This window comes from Salvelinus namaycush, chromosome 36 (genome assembly GCF_016432855.1).
Source record: "Salvelinus namaycush isolate Seneca chromosome 36, SaNama_1.0, whole genome shotgun sequence".
NCBI classification, from domain to species: Eukaryota; Metazoa; Chordata; class Actinopteri; order Salmoniformes; family Salmonidae; genus Salvelinus; species Salvelinus namaycush.
The window spans coordinates 20,808,372-20,821,592 of record NC_052342.1 but is presented as its reverse complement, the minus strand read 5'-3'; the positions used below and the strand labels follow the sequence as shown (position 1 = coordinate 20,821,592).

At 42.5% G+C, this 13,221-nt stretch overlaps 1 protein-coding gene and 1 long non-coding RNA gene across 2 annotated transcripts; both read right to left on the bottom strand.

Annotated features, from left to right (window-relative positions):
- Positions 1-5,542: 5,542 nt before the first annotated feature.
- LOC120030685 lies at positions 5,543-6,171 on the bottom strand. The gene is made up of 4 exons (XR_005473666.1): positions 6,138-6,171; positions 5,767-6,050; positions 5,652-5,687; positions 5,543-5,553 (listed from the first exon to the last, which is right to left on the bottom strand). It is a non-coding gene; the product is annotated as an uncharacterized LOC120030685 (long non-coding RNA).
- A 1,259-nt stretch (positions 6,172-7,430) lies between these two features.
- LOC120030596 (growth-regulated alpha protein-like) lies at positions 7,431-11,248 on the bottom strand. Its single transcript, XM_038976021.1, has 4 exons — positions 11,185-11,248; positions 10,649-10,775; positions 9,153-9,236; positions 7,431-8,070 (listed from the first exon to the last, which is right to left on the bottom strand). The coding sequence occupies exons 1-4, from the start codon at positions 11,246-11,248 to the stop codon at positions 8,016-8,018; spliced, it is 330 nt and encodes a 109-aa protein (XP_038831949.1). The 3' UTR covers positions 7,431-8,015.
- Positions 11,249-13,221: the final 1,973 nt, after the last annotated feature.

Here is a 13,221-nt window from a genome sequence, read left to right as displayed (position 1 = left end):
AGCCAGGGGCAGGTGACGTCGTCGATTTTGGAGGTGGTTTGTATAACCATGGAGTCCAGGAGTTCTTCGTCCTCCTTGATCTGGCGCAAGACAGATACTCTCCCCTCCAGCTCAGCGACTCTCTGGCTCAGGTACTGGCAGGTGGTACATCCAGGGGCGAGCGAAGCCATGAGAGACAGGTGGGTTTGGGCCCGGAGGCTAGCAGTTAGCAGTTTGTTTTTAGCCTAAAGCCAGCTTTTTGCCGAACTTTTCCAGAGAGAAAAAACACTTTCCATCCACCGTGGAGCGAGATTCCGGGACGGATAGCTTTCTATGCATCTCTGTGTGTGGAGTAAAGGTGGACTAGAGTTTATTTTCCTCTGGTTGCACATGTGACATGCTGGTAGAAATGAGGTAAAACGGATTTGAGTTTCCCTGCATTAAAGTCCCTGGCCACTAGGAGTGTTGCTTCTGGATGAGCATTTTCTTGTTTGCTTATGGTCTTATACAGCTGGTTGAGTGTGGTCTTACTGCCAGCATCGGTTTGTGGTGGGAAATAGACGGCTACGAATAATGTAGATGAGAACTCTCTTTGTAGATAGTGTGGTCTACAGTTTATCATAAGGTACTCTACCTCAGGCGAGCAATACCTCGAGACTTCTTTAATATTAGATATCGCGCACCAGCTGTTATTGACAAATAGACCACCCCCCGCACCTGGTAAGACGTAGCTTCTCTGTCCTGCTGGGCATGGAAAATCCCTCAAGCTCTATATTATCCTTGTCGTCATTCAGCCACGACTTGGTGAAACATAAGTTTTTTTTTTTTTTGTCCTGTTGGAAGCATAATCTTGATTGTAGGTCATCCATTTTATTTTCCAATGATTGCACATTGGCCAATAGAACAGATGGCAGTGGGAGTTTACTCACTCACCTATGAATTCTCAGAAGCCAGCCTGACTTCCGCCCCCTTTTCCCCCATATTTTCTTCACGCAAATGACGGGGATTTGGGCCCGTTCCTGAGAAAGCAGTATATCATTCGCGTCGGACTTGTTAATGAAAAATTATTTTTCCAGTTCGAGTTGAGTAATTGCTGTTCTGATGCCCATTAGTTATTTTCGTAAATAAGAAACGGTAGCAGCAACAATATGTACAAAATGAGTAAAAAAATAAGTTACAAACAACACCAAAAACCTAACAACATAGGACAGTTGGTTAGGAGCATGTAAAACATCAGCCATCCATTCTGGTGCCATTCTATTGCATAGTTATCACATGTTGTGGTTTAACGTTGACATTTTTGTAGCTGCATTGATGCTTATATGTAACGCTTCTCGTGGGCTGAAGGAAGAGTGGACCAAGGTGCAACGTTTAAAGTGTTCATGATTTAATCCAAAAAAACAAATCGAACAAAAACAACAAACAGGAGAACGAACGCGAAACAGTTGTCTGGTGCAGACACAAAAACAGCAAATAACTACCCACAAAACACAGGTGGAAAAAGGCTACCTAAGTATGGTTCTCAATCAGAGACAACGATAGACAGCTGCCTCTGATTGAGAACCACACCAGGCCAAACACATAGAAATAGAAAACATAGAACAAAAACATAGAATGCCCACCCCAACTCACGCCCTGACCAACCAAAATAGAGACATAAAAAGGATCTCTAAGGTCAGGGCGTGACAGTACCCCCCCCCCCCCCCCCCTCCAAAGGTGCGGACTCCGGCCGCAAAACCTAAACCTATAGGGGAGGGTCTGGGTGGGCATCTATCCGCGGTGGCGGCTCTGGTGCGGGACGTGGACCCCGCTCCACCTTAAGCTTGGCCCACTTATGTGGCGCCTCTGGAGCGGGGACCCTCGCCACCGGCCCCGGACTGGGGACCCTCGCAGCATGACATTATACAAGTGTATGAGTTCCCTAAATGTATATGAGTTCCACTGCAGAAGAAGAACCACAATGGCCAGAACAAAATCCAGACAACAAAATCCAGACAACAAACAACAAACAGAAAATTAAGACAAAACAACACAACACACCACACCAGACAACAAAACAACCCCAGAATCACAACCGCAAAGCCAGCATGCAGTCCCCCCGAACTCCCCTACTCCCTCAGAAGAAACATATCCCTTCCAAAACCTTTCCTCGTACCACTCCCTATTACCCCCCATTTTTAACACCTCTGATCACCCCAGCCTAGCCCCTACGGGCCCAGATCCGTCACCCCATGGTCCTTACTGCACCTGACCTTACAACTCCCAAAACCCCCAATTCCTTCCCAGAAATCGTCTCCCGCTCCTAGTCCCCCCTCACAACACAAACAACCCGCTAGAGGCCCTCATCCACCTCTGCAATGGAATGATCAAACCCGGAGTTCCCCAATGACCCATGATCTTGACAATACACTCAGAACAGAATGACTTTCTTCAGACGGCTGTTCATGTTTGCCTCCCCACTAGGAAATCCATCCATAGACGGCACAAGGTATGTACAGAGAACTTCCGCCACGGATGCATCTCACATTGAACACACCTACCAACTTGTTTGTGAGTGGTCTGTGGGTCTGGGCCCTCTTTGTTCCCTGTTATCCATCCACCATTGTCCAGCCTTGCCATCACATCGCTCCCCCTCCAGCACCAGCCCGATGAACATATCCTCCTCCACCCCCATCCCACTCCCTCCCCCTTCCTCCCTATACACTTATCCCTCTCACAGAACCAGACCAGAACCAAGAACCCCACAAAAGAGGAGCAGAGAAAAGACCAAAGATATAGTTCTACGCCCGGAGCGAGCAGGCCACAGAGGAGACCTGTTTTTAGCCAATCATTTTTTCTGTAGTGCACTATAAACGTAATATGGTTCCATTTGAGACTACACTACACTGCCATTATCTTTAATATGGAGCTTATTTTTTGGACTCCAAAGGTTTGACTGAAAATGGAACATTATATAAGTGTGGTGCTGGTGTGCTGTTTGTGTTGTATGTTTTACATTTTGTAATGTTGTATTGACTGCTTGCTTTCTTGACCTGGGGCCTGTTGCACAAAACTAGGATAAGGGATTAAGCCAGGATATCTTGGTGATCCTGGCTCAATTGATCCGTAATCCGGTTGCACTAAAGATGGATAGGGGGCAGGAGGATATGTTATGGTATAAATTACCATGGAGATTTATTCTGTGGAGCTAGCCTGCTCCAGACCAGGCTAAATTCCAGGATCTATTTAATCTCATCCCTAATGTCAGTCAGCAGTCACCACAAATGGAAACCAATAGTTATTTCACTGCTCACTATACATTGTTATCACATATAACTAGACCCACTGTCATTATTTAAACGTTTGTGATCATTAATTTCAATGATTTTGGATAAAAAATGATTTTTAGATGATGTTGCTATCATTAGATAATTTACAGTTTCCCATAGACTATAAGGCTATATATAAAATGATAGAATATTAGGGCCACAGAGGGGAAAAAAACACAAGTCATAATATTGTAACCAGTTGTTTTAAAGGAGGACAGTTGTTAAAATGACAGATGTGGGGCATTTTGTGAAATTGTACTTCAGTATGGTTTCATAAACAAAGACATGCTGATGTGCCAGAATATTAAGTATCACATTGTCATAAGTATCAAAACTGTAAAAACAATATGTAGCTTTTCTGCAGAAAGAACCAGCCTCATAAATTTATGACTTTATCCTTTTTCTTCAGTGTGGCCCTAGTACTCTGTCATAAACAAATACACATTCCATATGAATATAAAAACACAATGTGTAACATTATGTTCCTTTATTGAATAAGGACAAAACAAAGCAGGTAAACCATCAGCTCCTTTCGAAACTGAAGTCACAGTGACTCTACAAGATGGAAAGCACAGAATCCAAGCATATTATACAAAATGATACATACACATTCAAAGGTCTGTATATAACACACCCTGCATGTCTGCACACTAAAATAAATGCAGGACAAATCCATACACATCAACTGAACAGACAAATGAATGGATGCAGTAGCCTCCCTGCAGCCTTGTATTACACACAGTATACCGCACAAACATCATAAGAGGCCAAATTCGTAAAAAAACGAACCCAAAAAAACCCAAATTCCTCTGCCACCGCAGGACATATTTAACCAAAATTGAAAGCACACATACTAACTAAAATAATTCAACACATATTGGTCCCTCAGCAGCCGACCACTGTCGTCATCAGGGAAGATTGCCGGATTGTCCCAGTCCATGGCTGGTGGCACTCTGGGGGCCCTCTCCTTCCTCAGGCAGGCCACATTGTGGAGGACAGCACAAGCCACAGTAATATCACATGCCCTAACAGGGCTGACCCTTAATTTGTGAAGGCAGTGAAAGCGTGCCTTCAGGAGGCCAAAGGTCATTTCAACTCTGGCCCTGGTCCTGGCATGGGCATGGTTGTAGGCCTGCTGTGCTTCCTGGGGGTCTGTGAAAGGTGTCAGGAGAAAAGGCTGGCAGCCATACCCCCTGTCTCCCAGCAACACACCAGAGAATTCACCTGTCAACACAAAATCTCATCATTACTACCTCATAAACACAGTGATATTCTTGACACAGCCATGATGGTTATAAATAGGGGTTGTGTGGCTTACCTTGTGATAGGCACTGATAGATTTCAGAGGCCCGAAAGATTCTGGAGTCATGGACTGAGCCAGGCCATTTTGCCACAACATTGCTGATCACACAGTCAGCATTGCAGACCATCTGAAATCATAAGATGAGGAATATTACACCAATCAATGCACATCACTGGCAATGCAGAGTGTTCGTCAATGGACAATATCAAAAAGTTATGTTCACCTGAACATTAATGCTGTGAAAGGATTTCCTATTCACAAAATCGGCCTCATGGGCACCTGAGGGGGCTTTTATCCTTATGTGTGTGCAGTCCACTGCACCAATGACATTGGGGAAACCTGTCACACAAAGTAATGAGTATCCTACTATGTGTTAACAGTTGTCCTGTAATTTGTAGATCCTCTTACCTGCAATCCTATAGAACTCCTCTTTGATGTCACAGAGTCTTCTGTGGCCAGGGAAGGAGATGAAGACATCTGCTAATGCTTTGATAGCCAGACACACACTCCTTATTGTGCGGCAAATTGTGGCCTTGTTCAGCTGTTCTGCATCCCCCACTGAGTACAGGAAGGCTCCACTAGCAAAAAAGCGCAAGGCCACACAAACCATTTGCTCCACACTCAGTGCATGGCTCCGTGCAGTGCGGTGCTTAATCCTGGGACCCAGTAGTCTGCATAGATACCTGATGCCATCTGCAGAAAACCTGTATCTTTCATATAGATGGTCATCAGGGAAGGCCAGTGGGTCCAACCGGTCCCTGAAGACCCTTTCTCGCCTGAAGGCTCTCCTCAGCACAAGTGCTTCTTCATCCACCACATCTCGCACGAATGGGCATGCCATTGTCAGAGCAGAAAGGAACACACAATTTTGGGCCTTCATATAGGCTAGTGGCCACACCTGGTGCTGGGGGGGTGGGCAAAAGAGGGCGATGCCTTATAACGATGACTTGGTTGTACTGATTGCTGGGAAAATAAAAAAAACCTTAGAAAGATGCCACCGTCCTGTGTGCTCACAATAAGAGCTCATATGTCATGGCTCACATGACTTTACGAGAATATACCTAATTTTTATTTTGAGCTGTGTCATCTTCTTGGAGCTGGGGGAGGAAAGAAAAATAATGATTAATACATTTGTGTTACAGTTAGCATACAGTGTACATTGAAGGCATATCTCACCTCCCTCTCAAGTTTTTTTATTTCAAGGTCCAGTTTCCTAATTGTCCTCTTTTTTATTTCGGACTCCAGTGCAAGATTTTCCATCTTATTCTTCTTGTACTGAATGTCTATGTCTGCCAGTTCTATTTGGCGCCGGAGGTGGTTGCCATACAACTTTCTGATAGCTTGTGAGCTCTGTGAACACAATACAATTAGCGCAGCTGGAATTTGGCAGGATGTGGTGTCCTTTTATTAATACGCACTATGTTGCCAGGCTGGTTTTCCCACTGTATAGCATCTGGGTCCTGTAAAAGAAATTAGATTTTTTGATTTTGATGAGGACTCCTCACCATTGTAGAGTAAATAGTACTTTCACAGTCTTAACATGATACCTCATGCCTTCTGGAATCCAGAGAGATGGTCTCCTCCTCATCATCGTCTCCATCATGTGCTGTTGCTGCTGCACTGGGGCCTTCACCCTATCACATTTAATCGGATTCATATTGAAGCTAGTAGACAAGACATGCCAGGCCTACAGTATGCCTTTGATGGAGTACTCACTGGATCAGCATCGTCTGGTGCTTGTGCTGGTGGCTCTAACAGGAACACAGTGCTGCCAGACACTGCAAGGCAATAGGTAAACCAAAGTCAGACAGTCCAAATTGATTCAATATGAATGTGGTTGTATCCCATGTAGAGATGGAAGGACATACCTTGAATGAAGCGGGTGGCATCTTGGGAGGAACCTATGCTCGTCTCTTTCCCCCCAGGGATCCCCTCTAAGACGGGCCTGCCTTTATTTAGCTCCAAGGCCATGTCCTCTGCTGGGGTAAGGTCAGCCTTTGGTGACCCACCACCCGTGCCTTGTCTGTGGGTATTCTTTTTCACTGCTAAAACAGTACAGACAATGTGTGAGCAGGCACCTTCTGGGTACAATATATGCTTGTGCTTTGTTAAATATTAGTCAGGGACCATACCATTCTGCAGAATGTTCTTGTATTTGATTTTGACCTGCTGCCATGTCCGTTTTGGCCCGTTCATGTTTAATCTACACACACACACACACACACACACACACACACACACACACACACACACACACACACATTTAATGGAGTCACACTGCAAAAAATTACTTGGTATTTTTGTCTTGTTTTCAGTAAAAATATCAAAAAATTTATCATAGCTTTATACAGTGTGATGGAGTTACTTTACACAATTTCACTCATATCTGCAGTGCATTTCAATTAAAAATTTAACCGTTTCATAATTACAGTACAACTGCATTTTTGGAGATGTGAATTAAATATTTGAATTGTAATTGTGATGTTTCAGCGGAGCGGTGAGTGTGTAATTGTGCACTACTTACGCATTCAGGCGGTCTGCAATACTTTGCCACGCTTTTTCTCTTTGCTTTATCACTGTGGCGGTGTTGCCTTCTTAATTATATCTTTTACCTCCTCGTATGCCTCCATGAGGATTTGTGCTTCCGACGGGGAAAAGTACGCGGCTCTAGTTGCCATGGTAAATCAGTTAATCTGTGATCTGTGGCGGGGTCTATTTGAGTGAGCCGTGAGCGCGCACCTATCCAGGATTGGTTTCACCTGGCTTAATGAATCCGTGTCTGCTCATCCTGGCTTGGTCTTTGTGCAACCAATTAAGCCTGGACGCACATGTTTTGGCTTCATTGAGCTCAGCTGAGTCATTTATCCCGGATGTCTTAATTCTACTTTTGTGCAACAGGCCCCTGGTCTCACTTGAAAGAGACCGTGTCTCAAGAGGTTTTTCCTGGTTAAATAAAGGTTTAATAGAAATAGCATAAATATACCAATACAGTCAACAAATATGAATATGTTGCTTTTATTTGCTTGCTTGGAAATGAAGTGAAAGCATATATATAACATGGACATACACTTTGATCTAAGGTCTAAAAGTCCTCTTATAAGGAACTCTTTTCATTTACCTACTGTATGCAGCTCTCTTCTAAGGACTCATCCCTCTGACCCTTCACAGGTAAACATATAATGAACATATCTTTATTAAAACATCTGTAATAAACATATAATAAACAAAAGCAATAGAGATAGTACACAAAATGTGCTACATTGTACATTTCCGCTAATAAGAAGAAAGTCGGCTAGTGAAAGCTTTCGCAGAGCAAAATGCCTATACGCTTCATTGCATTGTAGGGGATGTATCAAAAGGGAGCGCTGGGCCGGCAGTCCAACACACAGGTTGTTGAATCACGTCCACCATTTTGTTAACAAGTGTTACAGGGTATAAGTAGTGCTTCCAACCACTTTAGAATGTTTACTCTCCTGCATTCTGGGAAAGAGAAAAAGATAGACAAGTCAAACTAGGCAGAACTGAACGATTTCCCCTTAGATAGGCCAGCTGCAAAGTGAAAATTGTCTTTGTGTTGGATTCTAGCTTGAAATATACCTATTCATGTTACCATACTAGAACTTATTGATGACTTTACATGTATAAGGAATGTATATGTTGGGGTCAATGAAGGGTTGATAGGGATTTGGATTCTGTTCCATGTTTCTAAGGAGGGAGGTGATAGTCTCTTGATAAGGGATGCCAGCTGCGGAACTAGGGAGGAGCGAGGAATGTGTCTCGAGGTCAAGTCGACAGATGAAGTGAGAAGAAACCTCTGGTAGAGGGGCCCACCACTACGACTCTCCTACTATAGACCTATCTCACACACTTCCACGCCAACGAAAGATCTAGCATAAGGCAGGGCTATGACTACACCAGTGAGAGGAACAAATTAAGTTCAGAGATCTATTGGCTGTCTAGACGTGTAAGGAGTTGACCCTGCCTATTAGGAGTTTATAAATATATGCGTTTGAGTATTTACTCTGTTTGTTCAGAACCTAACAGTTGTAAAAATGCATGACGTTTTTTTGTTGCTTTTGGTCTTAATTTAAGTTTAGGGTTACGGTTAGGATTAACATCAGATTTAATGACGTTGTGGCTATGCCAGCTAGTGACCTCCCACTAAGCATAGACGTCAACTCAACGTCTATTCCACGTTGGTTCAACGCAATTTCATTGAAATGACATGGAAACGACGTTGATTCAACCAGTGTGTGCCCAGAGGGCTCTCTGCAGAGCTGCCTCCAGAACAAGATTCATGACAAAAAACGCTAACCTGCTCAAACAAGCTACAAAAACACAAACATTTGAGAAAAACAATCCCGCCGGCCGAATGTTTGACACTCATGCCGCAGACTGTCTCTCTTAAATGTTGATCATTAACCATGATCTGTCTAGCATTGTCCCAGATTAGTTTGCTGTTTTGCTTTCTTGGAATAAAAACACAAACAGATCTGGGACAAGGAAATTATCTCGCTAAGAAAAGGCAATAGCAGCATTGTGTTTGGATCGCTATCTATTACCTTTTGGTTGATCTCTCCACCAGAATCTTCACCGTGCGGTCATTTGGGTCCAGGCAGAGTTGACGTCCATTTTTGAGTGTGATACTAAAATAATTAAAGGGAGATTGTCTGTAGTCCATAGACTTCTTTCAAGGTCAAGAATTACCAGCTATTCCTGTAATGCATTATCTTCAAGATGTGCACCAGTACCTTTGTTCTGTGTTCCCGTGAGCAAATTCTTAAACCTCCACCATTTTTTATTGTAAGTTACTTTTCATGTTTTCAACACTTAGTCTAATAATATACACGTCAAATAACACTTTGATTGTCAAATAACACTATTTGACCCGTTAAATAAGCTTTTAATTTGACACGTCAAATAACAGTTATATTATAGATTGTTGTGTGTTCTGAATTTGCACGTGCAAGCCAAGCACCACCACCACTATCAGTAGCACTGTCAAAACTGTACAAAAAAGGTCTGCAAACAAGCAAACACCGGCCACAAACGATGTGTTTACAATACCGCGTTGGTAATAAAGCATTATTTGTTCGACCGCAACTTCTAAGCTACCTAGCTTTAGCTTGGTACCTAGCTAGCACCACACAACCAGCCTACAACTGCAGTCATTTTCATTATTCTGAGCAATGATTTAGGAATCCTTGTGAGTAAGTATTAGCTAGGTAGCCACTTGTTGTTCGCCTATGGAAATTGAACTTCAGTTCATGAAAATAAATAGCTAGCCAGCTACTTAACCCTGTTGCCCAACGCTAACGTTATAAGCAGCCAGCTAGCTTTCATCTGGCTGGTGACGCTCGACCGGACCAGGTTATGTGTTGTGAAGCTAGCCACAATAAGGATTAGGCACAATAGTGGAATTTGCGGATTGCCTTCAAAATAAAAGGACCCATTTGAAAGTGATACAGACGGTTAATTGGTGGAATCTTGCCATATTTAGATTAGATAATGTTGAAAAGTTTGGAATGTGAAGCAATGAAATGGGGTATCCGTCTACTCGGTGAAACCCACAGAACACAACTGTGAAGAGTTTACACAAATACTAGCGTTGTAGCTCTTATCGCGGGACTGTGACTGTGTGAAATCACCTCCCCAGTCAGCCTATTGTGTGTATTGACATTCATATTGCACTGTACAGCTTTACCTAAGGATTGGGGATCAATGAAATGTGGTATCAGTCTACCCAATATATTTTCTTTTTTAACTACGTTAAAAAATTATGAAATCGTTAAATTATTATGTGACGTGCAGTCATATTCAGGTCCTGATTGGTCAACAAGCTTATTTGACATGTCAAATAGTGTTACTTGACTTGTATCTTTTTTGACACCCAAAGACCCAAACGACGTGCCATAGCTGAGGGACTGACTCAAAAACTTTAAAAAAATGTATTTTGTACTTTTGACTTATTCTGAGAAGAAAATTGATTAATGATCATACACATTATTGATTATAAATGCTCAATTATGTTGATTTATCAGTTGAGGGAGTTACTCACATGACTTCAGTCTTTGAGCAGTGCGGACGAGGAGGGAGATGCAGCACTCTCTTCAGATTCCTGAACGGAATACGACCAGTCTGCACGTTGGGGCAAAGGCAGCGTAGAACCCTTGGCTGTCTTTTCCCTATAGAGAGGTAGGGTGGAAAGCACAATGGGTTTGTCTTACATTTCTTATTTCGATTTCACTTTTTATCTTGAATGATGTATGATGATATCAGAAATACATGCATAAATATATGGTTAATGGTTAGGGTTAGAGTTAGGTTAAGTGTTACTGCTGTATATACAGTGTAACAATGAGTAGTAGTTACAATAGTTATTACACTGTATACAGATGATAAGAACACTGTCATGTAAGAGTCACCGACACAATTGGAATGTTGATCAGTTGCGAAAACTTCAAATGAAAGTAACCAGGTTATAAATTCAATAAAGTAATAAACTATCATGCACTAGTATAAAAATAGTAAAATAGTAGTAAGGAATTAGTAATTACGTATACAATATTAAGTGATAAATGGATAATTATTTACCTTCAGTTGCTGAGAAGATTGCCAGGAGGGTGAGCAGAACGATGGTTATGCTTGCAGTGTTCATGGTGATATCCCTTTACATGCACCACTGTGGGAGGCTGCTGTACTATGGGTCTGTACAGGCTGCAGGCTGTTTCATGTCACCCCAAAGCCAACACTCTCTCTCTCTCTCTCTCTCTCTCTCTCTCTCTCTCTCTCTCTCTCTCTCTCTCTCTCTCTCTCTCTCTCTCTCTCTCTCTCTCTCTCTCTCTCTCTCTCTCTCTCTCTCTCTCTCTCTCTCTCTCTCTCTCTCTCTCTCTCTCTCTCTCTCTCTTGCTCACTCGCTCACTCGCTCACTCGCTCTCTTGCTCTCTTGCTCTCTCTCTCTCTCAAAAGACAGAGGGCCCTGAATTTTCATTTAGCGACCTGAAACTTCCCCGCCAATGAAGTATATACTGGTGATATCTGTAGTAAATTCCTTACATTTACCCTTTATCACCCTGCAGACTTCAGCCTCCTCTTTGTGTTTGAAGGGACACTCCATCACAATAACCGTAACTCTAACCAGCAATATTTCTCAGAGTCAAGTTGAAGGGCCATTCCGGGGTTGTCTGAAGTAGAGATGTATTATTATTTTTTTGCCAGTGCTTAGCTCTATTCTGGTTATTCTTATCCTTAAACACTCCCTAGACCTTGATGATGACAGGCATAACCATAACATGATGCAGCCACCACCATGCTTGAACATATGAAGAGTATCCTATCATAGCCATTAAATTCTACAACTGTTTTAAAGTCACCATTGGTGTCACGGATTCCCCCGGTACTGCTGCTCATTCCGTGCACCAGTTCCGGAGGTCTACGTCACCGGCCTCTAGGCGTCACTGAACTGGATCATTACCACCAACCCGGACTGTCTTGTCTCATTACGCACACCTGATTCCAATTCCTCTGATTAGTAATTGTATATATATATAGACCCTCTGGGTCTATATATACACGGGTCCCGTGTAGTCTATTACGGGTCTCGTCCCGTGTATTTATTAGAGGCTTAAACAACTTCTTCAGGATCGGTGAGTCCCCTGTGGGATGTTGAGCTAACATAGGCTAATGCGATTAGCACGAGGTTGTAAGTAACAAGAACATTTCCCAGGATATAGACATATCCGATATTGGCAGAAAGCTTAAATTCTTGTTCATCTAACTGCACTGTCCAATTTACAGTAGCTATTACAGTGAAAGAATAGCATGCTATTGTTTGAGAAGAGTGCACAGTTTTGAACATGAAAAGTTATTAATAAACCCGTTAGGCACATTTGGGCAGTCTTGATACAACATTTTGAACAGAAATGCAATGGTTCATTGGATCAGTCTAAAATGTTGCATATACACTGCTGCCATCTAATGGACAAAATCTAAATTGCACCTGGGCTGGAATAATACATGATGGCCTTTCTCTTGCATTTCAAAGATGATGGTGCAAAAAAAATACAAAAGAACGGTTGTTTTTATCTTACTATTATCTTTTTCCAGATCTATTGTGTTATATTCTCCTACATTCCTTTCACATTTACGCAAACTTCAAAGTGTTTCCATTCAAATGGTACCAAGCATATGCATATCTGTAACGGCTGTCATATTCGTTCTCCTACTCAGACGAGGATGTCAGGTTTTGGCCAGGACTGTTCAGGTTTTGGTCACTAGATGTCCCCATTGCACCTTTTTTGAACCTTTTGTTTTTTCCTTGCTCTAATTATTGTTTGCACCTGTAGGTCGTTCCCTTGTTTGGTATTTAAACCCTGTGTGTTCCTCAGTTCTTTGCTCAGTGTTTGTACGTTAGCACCCAGCCCCAGCCCTGCTGTTAACTTTTTCTCTTGTTGGAGTTTCCAGAGATTCTCTGGTATTGTTCTTGTTTATTTTGGATTAGTCTTTTGAGGTTTGTTTTTTCCCTTGCTGTTCTTACCACTTTGTGGATTTTCTTTGTATTTTTGAAGATATCTATTTTTGTCTCTTGGCTTTTGTTTTGGACGTTGTGGATTTATATTTTTGCCGGAAGAT